Source organism: Hemibagrus wyckioides, linkage group LG12 (assembly GCF_019097595.1).
Source record: "Hemibagrus wyckioides isolate EC202008001 linkage group LG12, SWU_Hwy_1.0, whole genome shotgun sequence".
Lineage (NCBI taxonomy): Eukaryota > Metazoa > Chordata > Actinopteri > Siluriformes > Bagridae > Hemibagrus > Hemibagrus wyckioides.
The window spans coordinates 4,442,362-4,465,999 of NC_080721.1; the positions used below are offsets into that span (position 1 = coordinate 4,442,362).

A 23,638-nucleotide genomic window follows, 5' to 3' on the forward strand; every position below is an offset into this window, starting at 1 on the left:
AACCAAAGTAACCAGATGAAACCCCTGAAGAGCACGCACACACACACACACACACACACACACGGGACACAGGAGGTAAACAATCCCCCAGCCCCTGAGGTGTGAGGCAGCTCTGCTAACCACTAAAGCCACTAACCACTAAGTGCTAGAAAGCAAGAGAAACTGAAGAGTTTAGACTGTTAGAAAACCATACCCTCGGACGTCTCCTTAAACTTCTCGCTGCTTTCCTTCTTCTTTCTCCATTTCCAGGGTTTGAAGATCTTACCCAGGTTGGAGAACTTCCCCTTCTGTTTGGACGGAGGCGTGTGTCTGCCAGAGTTGGGGTTGTCGCTCCCTATCGTGCTGTGCTGCTGGTCATCGACGTCTTCATCTAGAGAGGAGGAATGCGAGAGAGGGAACGTTATCAGAAGTCAAGTAACACGGTTCGGGAGGAAGAGTGTGTTTTGAGTAAAATAATCCATCACCGACACCACCCACTGTCCACAACTAGCACCTCGAGTTTAAACAGATTAAAGTAAATAAAAATAAGTCAGATTTCAGGACAGCTGCAACTCATAGCTGAAAACCTTTAAATTGTTATGTCCCTGTGTGCTGTGTGTGTGAATGCACTTAACTAGCATCCTGCCCTGGCTATGTTTTATATTATGTCTTCAACAATGTTAAAGCCTAGTTGATTAGGTTTCTGGTAGCGCAGTTTCGTAGCCACTAACTTTCACCATCGTTGCTGACGGTATCGCCTGCGGCTTTGGAAGGAGATGCTAGGAAATAATAACCAGACGTATAGTACGCAACATGTATTGTGTAAACATTAGGTCGTTAAAGTGAGGGGAGAAAAAAAAGGAAAAGAGGCTTTGCTAGTGTTGCTGCTGTGTGTGTGTGTGTGTGTGTGTGTGTGTGTGTATGTGTGTGTGTGAGAACAGCAGCCAGAGGAGATACTTTCTGAATTCCTACATGGTGAAGTTGCCCTGATAAACACCACATTGTTTCAACGTCTTCATTTGAACCCTGTTCATGTTTCGTGAGTGAAAACATTCACGGCTTTATCTGTTTGGCAGCACAGACCGGGGAAGATAAGCTGCGAGGAACACACTTTGTTGCTCTGCTCTGCAGTCAGGCAGCAGGTTAGGACAATCCGCAGAAGACGAAAAGCTACAATGCCACGGACGTTCACAATGTCCAAGCTGACGGCCATGCTGATCGTTTTCGGTCGCGCCAAGCCGAGCTTCCACGTGGCTGAAACAGGCTAAGTGAAGTATTTATGACTATTATGACCAGTTCAGACTTTATTCCCCTTGAGTTTCGTCTAGACGTGGCCCCCAAGTGTTGGGAAAAAGCACACAGTCCAAATATCAGAGCACTGATTCAGAGAGCAACAATTATAAGAGTGTAGGAGAGGGAAAAGGTCAGCTGTATCTCTTACAACTTTGGCAACAAAGCCAAAATAAAAACAGCAGCACATTACAGTCATAACAATCTCTCTCTCTCTCTCTCTCTCTCTCTCTCTCTCTCTCTCAACCACCCTCCCACCCACACACACCCACTCACTCACCCTCACAGTCTCTCTCGTTCGTGCTCTCTCTCTCTCACCCACACTCCCTCTCTCTCTCTCTCTCACCCACTCACTCACCCTCACAGTCTCTCTCGTTCGTGCTCTCTCTCTCTCACCCACACTCCCTCTCTCTCTCACCCACACACTCACCCTCACAGTCTCTCTCGTTCGTGCTCTCTCTCTCACCCACACTCCCTCTCTCTCTCTCACCCACTCACTCACCCTCACAGTCTCTCTCGTTCGTGCTCTCTCTCTCTCACCCACTCACTCACCCTCACAGTCTCTCTCGTTCGTGCTCTCTCTCTCTCACCCACACTCCCTCTCTCTCTCTCACCCACACACTCACCCACTCACTCACTCTCTCATTCATGCTCTCTCTCTCTCTCACCCACATTCCCTCTCTCTCTCTCACCCACACACTCACCCACTCACTCACTCTCTCTCTCTCACCCACACTCCCTCTCTCTCTCTCACCCACACACCCACTCACTCTCTCTCTCGTTCGTGCTCTCTCTCTCTCTCACCCATACACACACTCACCCACTCACTCACTCTCTCACTCTCTCTCTCGTTCGTGCTCTCTCTCTCTCACCCACACTCCCTCTCTCTCTCTCACCCACACACCCACTCACTCTCTCTCTCGTTCGTGCTCTCTCTCTCTCTCTCTCTCACCCACACACACACTCACCCACTCACTCACTCTCTCTTGTTCAGAGTAAGAGAGATGGTTTTGTAAGGAAGCCAATGAAAGTGAAGTTGAAAGGAGCCACTTTTTACTTCCTTTCTTTTTTCTTTTATTCTTTTTTCCTTTTTACTTTTCTTAAATGGAAAAAGTGTAAAAATATTACTTGCGATAAAGCAAGCCTGTCTGTATAATAATATACTAAACTATTTTATAATCTTTTCCTGCTCATTCTGATCAGCTGTAATTGGGCATAAAGCTACTTTTTTATTGCGCCTTGTCCATTTATTTCATTGTCATGTTTATGATTTGAATACATTTGACCTTGCCTCCGGAGTGGTGCGGAAGTAAAGCGCTCTCTCTTCAGAGCTGCAGGATTTTTGTAGCCAATCTGAAAGTTAGCATACCCCTCCATCCCTCGCCAAAAAGCTAACAGGAGTTTCCACTGGCTTTTGGATTGTTCCAGAAAACAAACACTTTGTGAGCAACAAAAATCTCTTACACATTTTGTTCAAGATCATCTTCACAAATGAACACAACTTTCAAGCCTAAACACAATTGCAAAGAAGTAGATAGCTAACAAATGCTGTCAACACACTACACCACACACAGTCACATGACTTCAACATCACCAGTACTGAGCTTCTGTTGATTTAAACACATCTTTCGGATAAGGATCCACTGTGCTGTTTGTGGAGGAGTATGAATATAAAGCAACATAGAGCTACATAATAAACAAAATAAAGCTACAGAAAGCAACAAAGCTACATAAAACAACAGAGCTACATAAAGCAACATAGAGCTACATAAAACAACAGAGCTACATAAAGCAACATAGAGCTACATAAAGCAACATAGAGCTACATAAAGCAACACAGAGCTACATAAAGCAACATAGAGCTACATAAAGCAACACAGAGCTATATAAAAACAGAGCTACCTAAAGCAACATAGAGCTACCTAAAGCAACATAGAGCTACCTAAAGCAACATAGAGCTACATAAAGCAACATAGAGCTGCAAAAAGCAACACAGAGCAACATAGAGCTACCTAAAGCAACATAGAGCTACCTAAAGCAACATAGAGCTACATAAAGCAACATAGAGCTGCAAAAAGCAACACAGAGCTACATAAAGCAACACAGAGCAACATAGAGCTACCTAAAGCAACATAGAGCTACCTAAAGCAACATAGAGCTACCTAAAGCAACATAGAGCTACCTAAAGCAACACAGAGCTGCAAAAAGCAACACAGAGCTACATAAAGCAACACAGAGCTACATAAAGCAACACAGAGCTACATAAAGCAACACAGAGCTACATAAAGCAACACAGAGCTACATAAAGCAACACAGAGCTACATAAAGCAACACAGAGCTACATAAAGCAACACAGAGCTACATAAAGCAACACAGAGCTACATAAAGCAACACAGAGCTATATAAAAACAACAGAGCTACATTAAGCAACATAGAGCTACCTAAAGCAACATAAAGCTGCAAAAAGCAACACAGAGCTACATAAAGCAACACAGAGCTACATAAAGCAACACAGAGCTACATAAAGCAACACAGAGCTACATAAAGCAACACAGAGCTACATAAAGCAACACAGAGCTACATAAAGCAACACAGAGCTACATAAAGCAACATAGAGCAACAGAGCTACATAAAGCAACAAAGTTACATAAAAACATAGAGCTACATAAAAAACAACATAGATCTACATAAAGCAACAAAGTTACATAAAAACATAGAGCTACATAAAAAGCAACATGGAGCTACATAAAAAACAACAGAGCTAACGACTGAAAGTAAGTTGTCCAAGTCACATATAAAGTGCATTTAACCTAAAAGCCCTGACATCAGAGCGATGGAAGTCTAAAATGTGAACTCATTTCCGGGTTTTAGGACTGAATTCCTGCAGCACTCTGCTGTCCAGAGACGTAAGACAAAACTGTCCCTGGGTGAGAGGAATATGGCACACTGTCTCTACTCCATCAGTCACAGCGACACTAGACCATCATGAGCTCGTGTGTGTGGAAGATTCCTTACTCCACCCCAGTGAGGTAGCTTTTTGGTAAGCGCTGGGGCGGATGGAGAGAGCCGGCTGGAGGGTGGGATTTGACCAAGACTACATTAAGGAGAAAAATCAAGCAGGAAAATAATATTCCTGTATTCATTCTGCTAAATCTAATACAAAATATAACAATGTTCAGTGCAGGACTTCTACAGGAGAGAGCTGCACAGCTTCGGAACGAAGGCAGAGCTTTAACGAGTGGTTTCTCTTGTCCTTCATGGCGTGTGTGTGATATATGCTGTATTACCATGGCCACTTTAATAGGAATGCCTATACATTTACGCAAACATCCAATCAGCTGATCATGTACGCATAACCTCATACGGATACAGAGCTTCTGTTAACACACATCAAACATTAGAATAAGGAAAATGTGATCTCTGAGATCCACCAGGCCAGGTCGAGGATATCAGAAACTGAGCTCCTGGGATTTTCCGCACATGACAGGAATGGGAGACACAGAAACAGCCAGCGAGTGGCAGTTCGCTGTAGTAGTGATGACTCAAATAAGCACTCCGTACAGCTGTCCACACATGCTGGACACCATCTGACCCAAACAAGTTTATCTTAGCCTCATCAGACCACAGCACATGGTTCCAGTAATTCATGCTCTTGGACAGGTTGTCTTCAGCAAACTGTTTGCAGGCTTTCTTGTGAGCCAGCTTCCTTCTGGGATGACGGCCATGCAAACCAACTTGTTGCAGTGTGCGGTGTATGGTATGAGCACTGATAAGCTGACCTCCTGCTTCTGCAACCTCTAAAGCAATGCTGGCAGCACTCATGCGTCTGTTTTTTAAATCCAGCTTCTGCACCTGACCCACAGCACGAGGACTCAACTTCTTTAATCGACCCGTGCAAGGCCTATTCCGAGTAGAACCTGTCTTGAAAACCTCTGTATGACCCTGGCCACTGTACTGTAACTGTAAGTTTAGGGTGTTACTGATCTTCTTGTAGCTTAACCCGTCTTTGTGGAGAGTAACAATTCTAATTCTCAAATCCTCTGAGAGTTCTTTGCCATGGGGTGCCATGTTGATCATCCAGTGGTCAGTATGAGTGAATTGTACTCAATGCACCAAATTTTAAATGCTCTAATATAAGATACACAAATTTGTATGGTCCTATCAAGCTGACAAAAACATGAACATGATGAATAGGACCTGTGACTTTGCACGGTTAAAGCTGTTATCACTTATCACTTTTGTTGCTAGCTATTTTGACAATAATGGCTGTATGTTAAGTTATTTTCAGAGGACAGTAAATCTATACTGCTATCCAAGCTGCACATTGACTACTCTAAAATATATCCAAGTTTAATTTCTATAGTATTGTCCTTTGAGAAGATGTACTAAAATGTTTGCTGAAATTAGAGGGTTATACTCGCTTTTGTGAGATACTGTACGTCTCTTGTGAATGTTAGTTGCACACACATCGCTTATCAGGTGCAAATCAATTCTAATTACTACTGACCTTCTGAAGGAACACTGCTCAACAGACCAAAGTCCAGAAACCTGACACTGACGATTACAACAGATACGCTGCAAAGATTCTTCCGTGTTATTGTTCATAACAATTATTATAGAAAGTGTACTAACTAACAGTGTGGACTAAATTAAGATTAATGGTTTTTGCTCCTGTTTTGAAAATGCCAGTTTGTGATACACTCAGGCTCTGATCTGAAGGTTTGCATCTGTAACTGTAAAGCCGGCTTTTAGATATAAGCATTCATGTTTTCACGCATATAAAGGTGTAAGAGACAGAGCTTTCATAGAAAATATATGACTACAAAATAACACTAATGTAATGTGACTTAAACCTATAACAATAATAACTGAACTATTACATTTGTAAAAGCCTTTTTTTTTATCCTGTCAGCTAAAGCCAAAATAACAACATGTATATAAGATTAATGTTGCGTCCCAAATCAATCTATAAAGATTAGGATTAGTGTCTCAAATAGTAGAACAGCGAAATGAGCATCACAAAGATTCCTGGACTGTCTACTAGGGGGGTGGTATCTCAAGTGGTTAAGGCTCTGGGTCGTTGACCGGAAGATCGGGGGTTCAAGCCCCAGCACCGCCAAGTTGCCATTGTTGGGCCCTTGAGCAAGGTCCTTAACCCTCTCTGCTCCAGGGGCCCTGTATCATGGCTGACCCTGTGCTCTGACCCCAACCTCCAAGGATGGGATATGCGAAGAAAGAATTTCACTGTGCTGTAATGTATATGTGACAAATAAAGGCTATTTCATTTCGACTGATTTTCTAGACCTGTGTCCCAAATGATGTACTACTACAAACTCCACACTACGCTCTCCAGTATTTAGTGTATGAATTTAAGATGTGCAGAATCATCTCAACTGGAACACATCAAGGCAGGATACACCCTGGACGGAGTGCCAACACATAGCAGGGCACACACGCTCATTCACTCACTCAATCAAACGCTACGGGCAATTTAGAGACTCCAATCAGCCTAGAAGCATGTCTTTGGACTGTGGGAGGAAACCGGAGCACCCCGAGTAAACCCACCAAGCACGGGGAGAACATGCAAACTCCACACACACAGTGAGCGGAAGAGAGACTCGAACCCAGGACATTGGAGGTGTGAGGCGAACGAGCTAACCACTAAGACAACATTTAACACAATATTCCCACTACTGATGCTGAATGATTTTGAGAGAACCATTAAAAAGTTTTAGTGCTGCTGAAATCTCATAATAAAGAATGATAACTGTGGTTATTATTAATAAGCAAATATATAATAGATTTATAATACATTTAGAATTACATGGATAGATTTTGTTTATACATTAAAAATATAACATTTAACAAATACAACATTGTTTTGTTTTAATAAACTGTTTTTAAAGTTTCTACTATTTCAAAAATGAAGCACTTTTTAACCTTTTTAATCATAAAGGCCAACGAACATATTGTGACCGATCATAATCTCCGACTAGCTACGACTGGACACTAAATATAGCAGCGAGTCAGCAAAAAAAAAAAAAAATGAGAGCCTGCAGTTTGTTCTGAAGAAGGCTGATGTATGCAGGCTACAACCAAAACCACATACTTCCAATATTTCCGCTCTGGTTTTCATATAGTCAAAGTACAGTGAGATGACTAGAAGTGACTACGAGCTCGGGGGTAATCTGGACGATCTACAGGATATAGATTTTCTTCTCTGGGCATAAAAGAAATATCCACCTTTAGAGTGTGAGGAACGAGGTCATAGTGAAGAACAAATAGAAAATGTATATAGATAGATACACGCAGTTTTGGAGGAGAAAAGAAAGCTGATGAACTGTCATCAATGAAGTAATAACTCTGTACAAAAAGACAAGGACGTCTTTTATAACAAGAATAATGAGAGAAGCACAACTCTGTACATAACACTAGTGTGTGTAAAGCACAGCTGGATGGAGCAGCTCCAAACGCAAAATTGACAAAAGAAAAGGTGAATACTGCATTGTGTGCTGCATTCCACGCTGTCAGTCAGCTATTAATTGTGTGAGTGTGTGTGTGTGTTCTCACCTGTATTAAGAGTAGAGTGGTGTGTGTGAGCCTGAACACTAGCTCCCTGGCCCATGCTCCCAGGCCCGAGGCAGGGAGGTAAAACACGGTCTGCTTCTTATCCTCTCTCCTTTTCTGTAGTCAGTGAGCGAACTTAAAGAGTAACCCAAGCCGCTTGGCTTTGCTCAGCGTCCTCTGTTTGCTTCCTTATCCGTCCCGCCTTCACACACAGTACAAGTCTCTCTCTCTCTGCGTGTGTGTGTTGGTCCCTCCCTCAGAGCACCTCTGACTTAGTAAATAAGTTACTCTGCAAGCTTGAGGTATTCCAGCAGGCTCGGATGCCCGTCATTCCCGTGCGAGAGGTTTTTTTTCACACGGCAGCGAAACAGCCACGTGAATAAACATTGAGTTGCCATAAGGGCAAGTCGAAGGACCCCGGAGACGTCACGCGCCACACTACATGGCCGAGGTAACCCAAGAGCTCGCTGCAAGATGAACTGCGGGTGAGGTGGAATTTGCAGGCAGCAGGAAGTGACATCAGATGAGCATCTGATTACATGAAGAGGCGCAGCGAATGGCAGGTGTGTGAGAAATATGCCTCCCCTTTGACCTGTGTCCTGCCGCACATTCTTGACTGCTTTTTATGAGCTGATATAAATCTTTATATTTGATAAATAAATCTGATATAAATACCGCAGCTGTAGGTTTGTTGCACTGTTTGACTTTTGCAACATTTATTAGATTGTGTAGATCAGATGTCCATTCAGTAAATATGTTGACTAACCCCAACCCTAGACTGGAATTTTCAGTGCTTTAAAGACTTCAGGTGTTTTCTTACATATGTGCGTGCGCAAATAAAGTGTCATGTGATCTGTCCCTCTCTCTGTATATATGTACAGTATATGCCTGTATGTATAAACGCAAACACACACACACACACACACACATTATATATATATATATATATATATATATATACATACACACACACATACACACACATCACACACACAGAGATCAGGCATAACATTACGACCACCTGCCTAATATTACGTTAGCTGGATCGGATCACACGGGCCAGCCTTCGCTCCCCACGTGCATCAATGCGCCTTTGGTTGCTCATGACCCGGTTCTCCACTGTTCCTTCCTTGGACCACTTTTGATAGATACTGACCACTGCAGACCAGGAACACCACCACAAGAGCTGCAGTTTTGGAGATGCTCTGATCCAGTGGTCTAGCCATCACACTTCGTCAAACTCGCTCAAATCCTTACGCTTGCCCATTTTTCCTGACATCAACTTTGAGGACAAAATGTTCACTTGCTCCTTAATATATCCCACCCACTAACAGGTGCCATGATGAGATGATCATCAGTCTTACTCACGTCACCTGTCAGTGGTCATAATGTTATGGCTGATATATATAAACATCCAGTTCGGAGTGTCCGTTAAAGTTCAGTAAAATGAGAGAACTGGACAGGGGTCTGAATACTTTTGCAAGGTTCAGTATATATAAAAATAAATAAATGTTGTCCAGAGGGCTTTAGTTAAAAACAAATCCACACTATTTAGAGAGAGTAAGCTGTACCAAAGCGCCATACGATTAACACGGCGATCTAACCCATAAAAATAAAATCTGGTACTGTAACATTATCCTGTATGTTGACCGTGCGAAATTCTCAAGAAGTGATTCAAGGAGCACATGGTGACCTTATTGTAAAAGTAACGCATCCTTTTCTTAGTCACATGATCTACAAAGATAAAAGTAAACGTGACCTTAAACTCTGTGTGCTCATGATCATGTAAATAATAATCATCAGCTGAAGACGTCATAAATTCATTAGTTATTAGTTGAGATTACAATATATTTGAAACAATTAGCTTTTTAAACATTGTTTGAACATTGTTCTGTAAAAAAACAAATAATAATAATAATAATAATAATAATAATAATAATAATAATAACAATAATGTGATTTTAGTGTGCACACCGTTTTCAGTGTGAATGAAATATTTTAGGTTTCAGTTTGGGTTTGTAAGCCAACATGATTTGATCTTGTGTATTCAAAACCTTAGAATTAATTTTAAACTCCACGTGGTCACTTCAGGGCAGATCAGGACCAAACCCGAGGCTGCAATGTTAACCACTACACTGCATGAGCATCCTCGAGTCAGTCAAAAACCTTCTCTTCTTCTTTATGTAGCTCCTCCAAATAATGTGCAGTTTCTGCTGTGAATTGTTGATTATGCTTTTGTGTATCGTCTGCTATTTACATATACACTGATCCGCCATAACATTATGACCACCGAGAGGTGACGTGAATAAGACTGATGATCTCCTCATCAGGCCCTAACAGGGCCCCTGTTAGTGGGTGGGATATATTAGGCAGCAAGTGAACATTTTGTCCTCAAAGTCGATGTGTTAGAAGCAGGAAAAATGGACAAGCGTAAGGATTTGAGTGAGATTGACGAAGGGCCAAATTGTGATGGCTAGACGACTGGATCAGAGCATCTCCAAAACTGCAGCTCTTGTGGGGTGTTCCCGGTCTGCAGTGGTCAGTATCTATCAAAAGTGGTCCAAGGAAGGAACAGTGGTGAACCAGGGACAGGGTCATGGGCGGTCAAGGCTCATTGGTGCACGTGGGGAGAGGAGGCTGACCCGTGTGATCCGATCCAACAGACGAGATACTGTTGCTCAAACTGCTGAAGAAGTTAATGCTGGTTCTGATAGAAAGGTGTCAGAATAACACAGTGCAGGACGGGTCAGGGCTGTTTTGGCAGCCAAAGGGGAACCAACCCAATATTAGGGCGGTGGTCATAATGTTATGCCTGGTCGGTGTACACTGTGTGTGTGTTTGCTGTTTACATTGCTGATTCATCTGTTAAATCTACCTCTGAACTATGAACCAATCATTTGACCGCAGTATCGTGTGACATTACTCTCGACTCGGGCTGGGCAAAGTCAACAAAAAAACTCCTGACAACTCATTCGCTAGATCTCTTTTGGGAAACGATCACAAAGCTGACTCGTACTTTATTTAAGCAGTTCATCGTTCCATTCAGCAGCTGGAATAGAAATCGACTTTTCAATCAGTACAAACAAATGAATTATTTTATCGTCTTTTAGTGTTCTGTGTGAGAGTAGACAGAAGTGTGTGTGTGTGTGTGTAAGAGAGAGAGAGAGAGCGCGTGTGTGTGTATGTGAGCATGTATGTGTATATGTGAGTGTGTGTGAGAGAGAGAGCGAGCACATGTGTGTATGTGAGTGTGTGCGAGAGAGAGAGAGAGAGAGCACGTGTGTGTGTGTGTGTGTGTGTATGTATGTGAGTGTGTGCGAGAGAGAGAGAGCACGTGTGTGTGTGTGTATGTGAGTGTGTGTGTGAGAGAGCGAGCACGTGTGTATGTGAGTATGTGCGAGAGAGAGAGAGAGAGCACGTGAGTGTGTGTATGTGAGTGCGAGAGAGAGAGAGCACGTGTGTGTATGCGAGTATGCATGTATGTGATTGTGTGAGAGCATGTGTGTGAGAGCATGTGTGTGTATGTGAGTGAGTGTGTATGTGAGTGTGAGAGAGAGAGCGAGCACGTGTGTGTGTGAGTATGTATGTATGTATGAGAGTGTGTGCATGCGTGTGAGTTCGAGAGAGAGAGAGAGAGAGAGAGAACACGTGTGTGTGTATGTGAGTATGTGTGTGTGTGTGTGAGTGCGAGAGAGAGAGCACGTGTGTGTATGTGAGTATGTATGTATGTATGTATGTGATTGTGTGTGAGAGAGAGCATGTGTGTATGTGAGCATGTGTGTATGTGAGTGTGTGTGTGTGTGTGCGAGAGAGAGAGCACGTGTGTGTGTATATGAGTGTATGTGTGTGTGAGTGCGAGAGAGAGAGCACGTGTGTGTATGCGAGTATGTATGTATGTATGTGAGTGTGTGTGTGAGTGAGAGAGAGAGAGAGAGAGAGCACGTGTGTGTGTGTGTGTGTGTGTGTATGTATGTGAGTGTGTGCGAGAGAGAGAGAGTATGTGAGTATGTATGTATGTATGTGTGATTGTGAGCATGTGTGTGTATGTGAGCATGTGTATGTGAGTGCGAGAGAGAGAGAGCACGTGTGTGTGTATATGAGTGTATGTGTGTGTGTGAGTGCGAGAGAGAGAGAGAGAGAGAGAACACGTGTGTGTGTATGTGTGTGAGTGCGAGAGAGAGAGCACGTGTGTGTATGTGAGTATGTATGTATGTATGTGTGATTGTGAGCATGTGTGTGTATGTGAGCATGTGTATGTGAGTGTGTGTGTGAGTGCGAGAGAGAGAGAGCACGTGTGTGTGTATATGAGTGTATGTGTGTGTGTGTGAGTGCGAGAGAGAGAGAGAGCACGTGTGTGTATGCGAGTATGTATGTATGTGAGTGTGTGTGAGACAGAGCGAGCACATGTGTGTATATGAGTATGTGCGAGAGAGAGAGAGAGAGCACGTGTGTGTGTGTGTGTGTATGTGAGAGTGCGAGAGAGAGAGCGCACGTGTGTGTATGCGAGTATGTATGTATGTGATTGTGTGAGAGCATGTGTGTATGTGAGCATGTGTGTATGTGAGTATGTATGTATGTATGTATGTATGTATGTATGTGAGTGTGTGCGTGTGAGTTCGAGAGAGAGAGAGAACGTGTGTGTGTATGTGAGTATGTGTGTGTGTGAGTGCGAGAGAGAGAGAGAGCACATGTGTGTGTATGTGAGTATGTATGTATGTGAGTGTGTGTGAGTGAGAGAGAGAGAGCACATGTGTGTGTGTATGTGAGTATGTATGTATGTATGTATGTGATTGTGTGTGAGAGAGAGCATGTGTGTGTATGTGAGCATGTGTGTATGTGAGTGCGAGAGAGAGAGAGCACGTGTGTGTGTGAGAGTATGTATGTATGTGAGTGTGTGTGTGAGTGCGAGAGAGAGAGAGCACGTGTGTGTATGAGTATGTATGTATGTATGTATGTATGTGATTGTGTGTGAGAGAGAGCATGTGTGTGTATGTGAGCATGTGTGTATGTGAGTGTGTGTGTGTGAGTGCGAGAGAGAGAGAGAGAGCACGTGTGTGTATGTATGTATGTGAGTGTGTGTGAGAGAGCATGTGTGTGTATGTGAGTGAGTGTGTGTGAGAGAGAGCATGTGTGTGTATGTGAGTGTGTATGAGAGTGTGTGTTCTCCCTGTGTTCAACGCTGTGATACAAAACATAACCTTATTCATAGTCATGAACTAATCCTTAACAGTCAACTGTTAAAAGATATAAAGCATCGCCACTGTTCATCATGTCAGCCGCTTATCTGGAGAAGTAGAAGTTCATCAGTAAGGAACTGTGTGTGACTGGAGATTTACAAACACCTCCGCATTAAACATCCTTCTTCAACACCCTCATGGAGCATGCTCACAAACGACTTGTACAGATCAGACAGGTAAAATCTGCAGTGATGTTTCTCAGGTTTAAAAGTGCCATCGAGTCGAGCGTGAATAAGTACATGAAGAATGTTTTGGGGAATATATGAAACGGTTATGATGTAATGCTAAAGACATTTTCTCAGATGTGTACATGGAGAGATTCGGGAGTTCAGAAAAGCAGAGTGCTGTGTGTCTCGTACCAGCCAGAGACAGCACTGTTTATATATACACACACACACACACACACACACACACACACACACACACACACACACAGGACAGAAAGAATTAAACTGACTTAACACTCTTCATAAAATGATTACACACACTTCATTTTGAATTTCAATTATTCAGTAGTTCCTTTAGCATAAAACTCTATGCTAAAGGCTTTCTGATCTTTAAAATTGATTTATAATTGAATCACAACATTCTGAGATTCTGAGCAGTGACCGGTGAAGTGAATAACGCTGATGATCTCCTCATCATGGCCCCTGTTAGTGGGTGGGATATATTAGGTAGCAGGTGAACATTTTGTCCTCAAAGTTGATGTGTTAGAAGCAGGAAAAATGGACAAGCGTAAGGATTTGAACGAGTTTGACGAAGGGCCAAATTGTGATGGCTAGACCACTGGATCAGAGCATCTCCAAAACTGCAGCTCTTGTGGGGTGTTCCCGATCTGCAGTGGTCAGTATCTATCAAAAGTGGTCCAAGGAAGGAACAGTGGTGAACCAGGGACAGGGTCATGGGTGGTCAAGGTTCCATGATGTACGTGGGGAGTGAAGGCTGGTTCGTGTGATTTAATCCAACAGGCGAGCTACTGTTGCTCAAACTGCTGAAGTTAATGCTGGTTCTGATAGAAAGGGGTCAGAATACACAGTGCAGGACGGGTCAGCGCTGTCTTGGTGGCAAAAGGGGGACCAACCCAATATTAGGCAGGTGGTCATAATGTTATGCCTGATGTATATACATACACATATGCATATATAATATATGTATGCGTGTGTGTGTGTGAATTACATGATTGTCTGATGAATGAATTCATTCATTGTATAATGAAGTAATAACTGGTTTAACCTGAGCTGCAATGAATCAGTGTGCATTCTGGGAGCACAGCACAAATACACCCTTCCTGAAACACACACACACACATACACACAGTGGGAGAGAGAGAGAGAGAGAGTAGTGCAGCTAATCCACCTAGTGGCACCTTTGAGGAAATAAAGTGCCCAGAGAATTCTGGATCATTATAATACTAGAAAATAATTGTAGTATTATAACAATCCAATAAAAATGTCCTTCTTTTATCTTTATTTTCTCTTCACAAGTACGCTACTGACCCTTGGCCCAAAACCCCCAAATTGAACTCAACCATACATGTATATATTACATACAACTTCTACAATATACACTACGAAATGCACTGATACTCAGACTGGTGCAGTTTTCTGAGAATAAAGTGAAGTGATAACAGTGGGACAGCATGGTGAAAATGAAGCGGTCACATTTAAGGTTATCGATGGCTAAAGCTGCAGACAGACCGGCCGGCGCTCTCGGTACAGCAGCCGAGCCCTGATGCGTCACGGCATATTAACTCTCCATTAGACTCCGGTTTATCGTTCTGGTCCATATGCTGTGCGCTGTTGGAAACACGGAGCGTGTCGGAGTTCGGCTCCTTCGGGATCGATCGCTCCGATTTAACGTTCTGTACACGGCCTCGCTGAGCAGCACGCAAACCTAATCCATCATCAACAGCTCTGAATCTGGACACTGTTCGCCTTTCTTCCTTTCAACAACATCCAAAATTTATATGTAGCCTGTTGGAATAGTGTTAGGACTTTCTTGCAGTATTGTGACTTTTTTCTTAAAATATTGTATATATAAAAAAATTATTATTTATTTATAAAAATAAAAATAAATAAATAAGTGGCCCTTCACATAAAGTAAAATAGAAATAATTATTTTTTGTAACTACAGCAATAACTATTTTTATTTATTATTTTATATTATTTTTACTATACTTTTTTTATTATTTTTTTTTTACAGCTATAACTATTATTCTTAAAATATTACAGTTTGTAGTCAGATTATTATGACTTTTCCACCTATTTATTTATTATTTAATTTTTTATTATATTCTCAAAATAATGTTTTTTCCCCTTAAAATACCATAATGTTTTCTCAAAATCTTACCCTACAGAATTATTCTCCAAACGCTGTGACGTCTTTCTTATATTATCTTTATTTTCAAATCCTGCCATTTCCATACACAGAAGCCCTAAAACAGCTCAAATAATCTAGATACAGAAAAGATGATCTATCATATAGAAACTCTGTATAATAAGGCAAATAAAGCCTAGTCATACATTATGAGTGAGGTGTTTAAAGTATCGGAAACAAACTTCGCAACAAAATCCACCATGCTGTAGGACCTTCACAACATCTTAGGTGTTTATGATGAACACACTGCTGCGTCACCAGAAAGTGTTTGGAGGAAGTTGACGGTGAAGATAAAAACGTACACACAATTTATCTCGGAAGAAACTGTTACGCATGAACACCTGAAGCAGGATAAACTCCATCAGCCTTTATTCTAAAGCTCCCTCTAAAGCACAACCTCGCTACTGCAGCTTCAGCTAGCAACAAGATGGAGAGCTGGACGGCTGAAGTTTTAATAGAGAACAATTTAATTGATCTTTTAAAAATAAATAAAATCTCAAAATCACCACAAGTTCTTCATTGTACAGCTAGTGTCCATAAAGTTGATTCAAACAAACCTTTTGTGATGACGTGAAGCTCAGGTGTACACACACACACACACACACACACACAGAGGGATTATTTTATGTGTACAGGTTGTGAAACCGGGGCAGGAACAGGAGTGGCAGATCTTTAAGTTATTTTATGACACACACACACAGGGTAGATGTCTGGCAGGATGTCTTCTCCCCTCTCTGCATTATCGGTGTATTTACCCAACAACATCTGCTTTACCCAGACATCACTTTCTAATTCCTCTCTTTCCTTCCATCTTTTACTCAAGCCAATACACGCACACACCAAATATTTAGTGGATGGATAGAGTCAAGGTCCAATCACTACAACACACCACATTTGTGCTAACATGAAAACTTGCAGGAATTATTTTTGAGGTTAGAACATGTGACACGGCGAGGGCAGAAGATATAGCTTGTAATAGTAGTACTAACACTACCATACACTTACAATCATGACAGCTAGTACCAATACTAATATACCTACAACTTGTACTAGTACAACTACTAACACCCAGAGCCTCATCATTACTCCTGTTAATAACTACCAGTTGTATTACCACAACTGCTACCATCACTATAACTAGTACTACTGCTAGTACCCAGACCCTTATCATCCCTCCTGCATTACTGTTACTACTACTACAAATATAACTACTATTGTACTTCTGTTAATACTGCAACAACTAGCACCACTACAACTAACACTACTAGCGCTACAATAAACACTACAACTACCATGCCTTCTGTATTACTGTTACTAAAATTACAACTAGTCCTGCTACTATTACTACCACCACAACTGCTATCGCCTGTACTACTACTACCACTTGTATTGACAGGACTGTTGCTACTATAACTACTAACCACAATTCCGATAATTATTGTTACTACTACGACCGCTAGAACTAGTACAAGCACTACTGCTGGTACAACAACTACAACCAGAATTAGTATTATATCTGTGTTACTGTTACTACAGTCATATTACCACTACTACACCAACAATAGCACAATAACTAGTACTTCTATATTACTACAACTAGTATTACAACAGCTACTATGATTACACTAGTACTACCACCACGCTTACACAAATACTTCTAGTACAAGTACAACTGCGGCTATTACTACCACCACTATCTTACCATCACATCTGCATTACAGTCACTACCACAACTGCTAGCATTGCTCAACTAACCCTAACTATTATCAGTACTACTAATACAATTACTACTGCTGGGGTTATTAAAATCTAACAAAAATATTACTATACTTTAGTAGTGTTGTTGCTGGAACCGATCCGATGTACTGGATATCAGAATAAAATGGTGGATCGGATAATGGACGGGAAAAAACTGAAGGAATTTCATTAGATCGTGTAACAAATTGCAAAGATTGGAAAGGGTTTCGGAATTTATTATTATTATTATTTTCCTTCAAATGTTTACATACAAGGAACAAAGAGCACTGGCTGTATTTTTTGTCAGGAGTGATGGTTATTACATTTATATTTGATTATATTTAAGATATAATAGAAAGGTGTGGCATTATGCAGGTCATGAACTTCAGCTATGAATATATATTTTTTTTTATTCAGTTAAAGAAATATAAAAGTTTAGTAATTCTTAAAAGAAAAAGAAAAACATGGATGGGTATAGAGAGGTTTCAGTATTTTGTTTCAAGCCAGAAAAATTGATATAGTGCTTTATCTCTAATAATAATAATAAACAAATAAGTAGCTAACATGTATAAAAAACACACTTAAAACATACAAATTACTTTCCATTAAAGAAGTAAAGCAGATGGCAACAGTGACACGAAACACATCACACCCTAAACGTAAATCGTAAACAAGGCTGTCGATTGAGAAGAAGCTATAAAAGGAAACCAGAACGCTAGAAATTAGCATTCAACTATCAAGCTAGCTCTGAACCTAAAGGTTCTCTGTTCTGTCCATTTGCTCATAGAAACACAGATTTTGTTTCAGACTTAAAGAGTGTAAAAAAAAAAATAAATAAAAGGAAGAAGGTTACTCTCAGGTATAAACGACAACAAAGCATAGCTTGGAGTTTCACTGCTTCAACGCTCCCAGTTCAATTAATCAGGTGTGCTGAAACAGACAAAGCACTCAGGCGTGAAAGGACTAGAGTCATGTGACCCGTCAGATCTGGGAGTGGAAAACACACACGATCATAACAGCGTAAAAAGACTTTCCACAAACACTCTCAGCATTGAACTTCCTGAACAGGATTTGTCCTACCTGAGATAGTCCCCTGGTCTACAGCGTGATCCCCTTCATCCATAGACTCAACAATACGAGACATGTGTATACACGCGCACGCACACGCACCAAAGTACAAAGATCTAGAGAACAGCACACCTGAAGGCGTGTAGACTGTGCAACGTGAGATCAGATATCACCTACTCGACAAGACGTCGGCGTCACATGATCGGCTGTGGCGAATCACCGCCCTACCTACTGCCCGCATTTGCATTTTCATGATGTCACCGGAGCCTGGACTTTTCACTTTTGATGACTTGCTGCCAAGAAGGAAAAACCTGACTGTTTCACTAGCATGAGTTTGAAAAAGCGCTAGTCACGCTGAAGAAAGAGAAGAATGAAGGCTGCCTTACCTCGCTTTTCCATTCCAGTATCGCAGCAGCTCTGAGGTATCTAAAACAGAAGAGTTGAAATTAGGGGAGTATCAATAACAGCTTTATAAATAAGTTTAAGCACAATCCCCTATGCAGGGTTGAGGAAGACGGTGGAAATGCTTTACAAATGTAAAAACATTGAAGCAACAAACAAACAAACAAATAAGACAAAAATGACAATACTCATTTTACCACGGTAAATACAACTTACAAAAACTTTTACGATCACTACTCCTTCAACTATTGCTAGTACAGTTCAACTACTATTACAGCTATTATTAATACGGCCATCATTTTAACTACTACAGCCACTATTACTTCAACCACTATTACGACTACAGTTACTATTACTTTTTCAACTACTAGTACTACTACTTCAATCATTACAGTTACTACTACTACTCCTATTCCACCATTACTACTGCAGATATTACTTCAACTACTATTAGTATACTATATAACTATAATATTACCATCACTGGACCCATTACTATTACTACAACTGTTATAAGTTCAACCACTATTACTACTATTAGTACTGTTACAACTATTAGGGCTACTACTATAAAAGTTAGATAAGTTATAACCTCAAGTACTATAACTACTACTACTAGTTGTAGATACTACTGTTACTACTTCTACTACTACTACAGCTGTTACTGTTACCACTTTTAATATTACTGTATCAACTATTGCTACTTCAAAGGTTATTACTTCCTTCACTATTACTACTAGTTATAGTTACTACTTCAACTATGCCTACTACTACAGTTCTGACTTCAACTACTATTAGTACTACTACACTCATTGGTATGACTACTACAACCATTACTGGTATTACTTCTAACTACTACTACCGCTGTTAGTACTATTACTCCGATAGTTAGTACTCCAACTACTATTACAGCTATTATTACTACTTTAACTATTACTATTATTGCTATTAGAACAACTACTACTATTACAGTTATGACATTAACTACTAGTGATGTGTCGTTTATAAATGATTCGTTCATTTTGAACGAATCCTTAATATGACTCGAGTCGTCTCAGAGAGCGATTCGTCCATTCTGTATTGACCATCCTATAGGTCTCCTCTTGACGGGAAACATGATTAGTTCATCTCCTGAGTCGTTTGTTCATCGTATGACAGCCTCATGGGCTCTAACCCGAAGAATCGGGAGATGAACTGATCTCTTTTTCTGGTCCAAACTACATGGTTTCCGCCTATGAGCATGTGACGTGATGAAATAACGAAAGACTCGGACGGGAGGTGAGGTAAACTAAACAAACTGCATAGCTTAACGGCCGTGCTAAGCAGCGAATTAACTATTTCCGTTTCCTACAATCTGTCCTTATAGTTTTGTCTTATTCTAAATGTGATCAACGTTTGCATAGGTAGATGTGTCTATTAACACGTGACCTGTAATTATATTCTGTTGAAATGAACAAAATGACTAGAAAGATTTTTCATTTTGCTGAACGAGATTCAAAGATGTGAGTCGGTAAAATGATCCGAACGTCCGATCACTAGTATCCGCTAATACTACTACAGTTACTATTAGCCTCCTAGTGGACCAGCGGCAGGATCCCGCACTCTCATTGCCGTGGCCCGGGCTCGATTCCTGGGCAGGGCCCTAACCCAGCCACTGAAGAGATAAAAAGAGATTAAATGGGAGGGTTGGACCAGGGAGGGCTTCAGGTGTAAAAACCTTTGCCAAATCAAAACCAGATGATCCGCTGTGGCGACCCCAAACAGGGAGCAGCCGAAAGAACAACTACTACTACAGTTGCTGTTACTACTGCAACCAGTACTAATACTACTAGTTTACATCACCTACTAAAACACTACTACAGCACCTACTGTTACTCCTATCCTCCTATAACTAACACTACTTATTTATACTAGTACTACTAATGCTATTACTAACAAATATTGCTACACAATCTAAATATTTATAAAGTGATTAGCATCATCATTACAAAAACGTTTTCCATTTAAAAAGTAACCAACTACAGAAACAAATTGCAACCATATGCAAAAGTCTGTGGTAGGACAGGAATGCAACACTTCGGGACATGATGATATTGTTGAAGAATAATCTTGTTTCTGAGGGCAGTAACAGCTTCCCGCTCGGTCTCACAAGACCTCAGGGCGGATAAGAGTTAACACTGCATGCTCCTGTCATCTTTTATTCGCTGTGTATCGGTCTGTGGTTGTGTGTTGTGAAGAAATGCAACAGAAAGCTTCGCCTTGTTTGAACTTTCATCTGAGCTGATGCAGGAGCTGATAATAAAGTGATGACTTGAAAGCACAGACGAGAGAAAGAGCAAGAGAAAAAAGGAGGAAGAGCACTGAAACTAGATACTGTGAAGCTCAAGCTATAAAAATAAGGGTGACTAAGACGAGGCATTTATTTCCACTTAGTTTAAAACAAGGACCTCCTTGGTGGTTCTACTACATAGTACATGATCATGAAGTTAATTGTTGCCTATAGTGGGCAGATTTTGCTGTAAATGCAGATGTATTTATCTTATATGAAGCTTAAATCCAGAAGCCTACAGTTGTTTACACTAACAAGCCACAAAGAGACGTGCACGTGTGCGACATGGAGCTGCGGTGTGATGCTGAGCTGGCAGCGAGGGACAAAGCAGCAGCATAACAACTGACATGTAAGCTAGGTTCAATTTACTAACCCCTAATATAAAAATGATTAGCTAAGTGCCGCATTCTAAAAATTCCCCTCTTTCAATTTTAGACCCTTGACTGCAGTTACTTCCTGTGTCTGCAAGATGCAAATGCAGGAAACCTTATAACTGCAATTTTCATCTTGTCCTGTCTATAAATATAACCTCTCAGTAAATATGTGTATAGATACATGATGAAGAAATATAACTTGGAAAGAAGTAGCAGCATCTCTAGACAGTGTTTGTACTATATACATACATTTACATACACTATATTGCCAAAAGTATTCGCTCACCTGCCTTGACTCGCATATGAACTTAAGTGACATCTCATCCCTAATCCATAGGGTTCAATATGACGTCGGTCCACCCTTTGCAGCTATAACAGTTTCAACTCTTCTGGGAAGGCTGTCCACAAGGTTTAGGAGTGTGTTTATGGAAATTTTTGACCATTCTTCCAGAAGTGCATTTGTGAGGTCACACACTGATGTTGGACAAGAAGGCCTGGCTCTCAGTCTCCGCTCTAATTCATCCCAAAGGTGTTCTATCGGGTTGAGGTCAGGACTCTGTGCAGGCCAGTCAAGTTCATCCACACCAGACTCTGTCATCCATGTCTTTATGGACCTTGCTTTGTGCACTGGTGCACAGTCATGTCGGAAGAGGAAGGGGCCAGCTCCAAACTGTTCCCACAAAGTTGGGAGCATGGAATTGTCCAAAATGTCTTGGTATGCTGAAGCATTCAGAGTTCCTTTCACTGGAACTAAGGGGCCAAGCCCAGCTCCTGAAAAACAAACCCACACCATAATCCCCCCTCCACCAAACTTTACACTTGGCACAATGCAGTCAGACAAGTACCGTTCTCCTGGCAACCGCCAAACCCAGACTCGTCCATCAGATTGCCAGATGGAGAAGCGCGATTCGTCACTCCAGAGAACGCGTCTCCACTGCTCTAGAGTCCAGTGGCGGCGTGCTTTACACCACTGCATCCGGTGCTTTGCATTGCACTTGGTGACGTATGGCTTGGATGCAGCTGCTCGGCCATGGAAACCCATTCCATGAAGCTCTCTGCGCACTGTTCTTGAGCTAATCTGAAGGCCACATGAAGTTTGGAGGTCTGTAGCGATTGACTCTGCAGAAAGTTGGCGACCTCTTCGCACTATGCGCCTCAGCATCCGCTGACCCCGCTCCGTCAGTTTACGTGGCCTACCACTTCGTGGCTGAGTTGCTGTCGTTCCCAAACACTTCCACGTTCTTATAATACAGCTGACAGTTGACTGTGGAATATTTAGGAGCGAGGAAATTTCACGACTGGATTTGTTGCACAGGTGGCATCCTATCACAGTTCCACGCTGGAATTCACTGAACTCCTGAGAGCGACCCATTCTTTCACAAATGTTTGTAAAAACAGTCTGCATGCCTAGGTGCTTGATTTTATACACCTGTGGCCATGGAAGTGATTGGAACACCTGATTCTGATTATTTGGATGGGTGAGCGAATACTTTTGGCAATATAGAGTATGTATATATATGAAGATTTAATTTCTAGTTACAGTGAAATCTCGGCATACGAATGCCCTCCCTTACTAATTTTCGCCTTAAGAATTGAAATTTTGCATCGGCATACGAAGCATTTTCGGCATACGAAGCGAAACGAACGCCGGCTAAGTTGCGCGTACGTCTGGAAGCCGTTCAAATACGTTTACGTCAGTGGAAAGCCAACCGAAGCGAGTTTACGAATTTCACAAAGAAATTTTCAGTCAGTGAAAGCTGTTAGGAAAGAGTCAACCCGCGATACCAACGTTCAAAAGCTAGGTGATTTTTCGGGTGTTTTTTTGTTGACAGATGGGTGGTGTGGGCGGTCTGTTCTATTTTTAGCCCAAGCTTGGTGGCACGACTTCCTGTGAGGAGCCTTGACATGGAATGCTTGGCTTGGATCAGTTCTTTGTAAGCAGCCATACAGTTTACATACGCTTCGTATTGGGAATATTGGTCATATTTTTGGGCGGCTGGAACGGATTATCTGCATTTACATTATTTCTTACGGGAAAATTTGATTCGCAATACAGATTGTCACCTTGAGAACTCGCCTCCAGGACGAATTCAATTCGTATGCTGAGGTTCCACTGTACTATGTTGTTCTTAGTTCCTATTATTTCTAAGGGTAGAGCACTGGGACTGTAGAGAAACTGGAGCAAGTGAGCAGTTCAACTAATTTATATTGGCTTTTCATAACTCTACACTACTACACCCTAGTTTACCTTCTGATTTGTATATTTGTGGTGTCGATAA

The 23,638-nt window shown here is 41.5% G+C and overlaps 1 protein-coding gene across 7 annotated transcripts in view; it reads right to left on the bottom strand.

Annotated features, from left to right (window-relative positions):
• Positions 1 to 23,638, bottom strand: part of phactr4a (phosphatase and actin regulator 4a) — a 51,815-nt gene that overhangs the window by 14,553 nt on the left and 13,624 nt on the right. For 3 of the 7 annotated variants that reach the window (XM_058404422.1, XM_058404427.1, XM_058404426.1), the window contains exons 1-2: positions 18,267 to 18,423; positions 194 to 370 (exon numbers count right to left, since the gene is read on the bottom strand). In XM_058404422.1, coding sequence (XP_058260405.1) covers positions 194 to 370; positions 18,267 to 18,330 — 241 coding nt within the window. In that variant the 5' untranslated portion in view covers positions 18,331 to 18,423. Of the gene's footprint in view, positions 1 to 193; positions 371 to 7,839; positions 8,314 to 18,266; positions 18,424 to 18,640; positions 18,681 to 23,638 lie in introns of those variants that run through there. The other 4 variants (XM_058404424.1, XM_058404425.1, XM_058404423.1 and 1 more) reach the window with 3 other exon arrangements.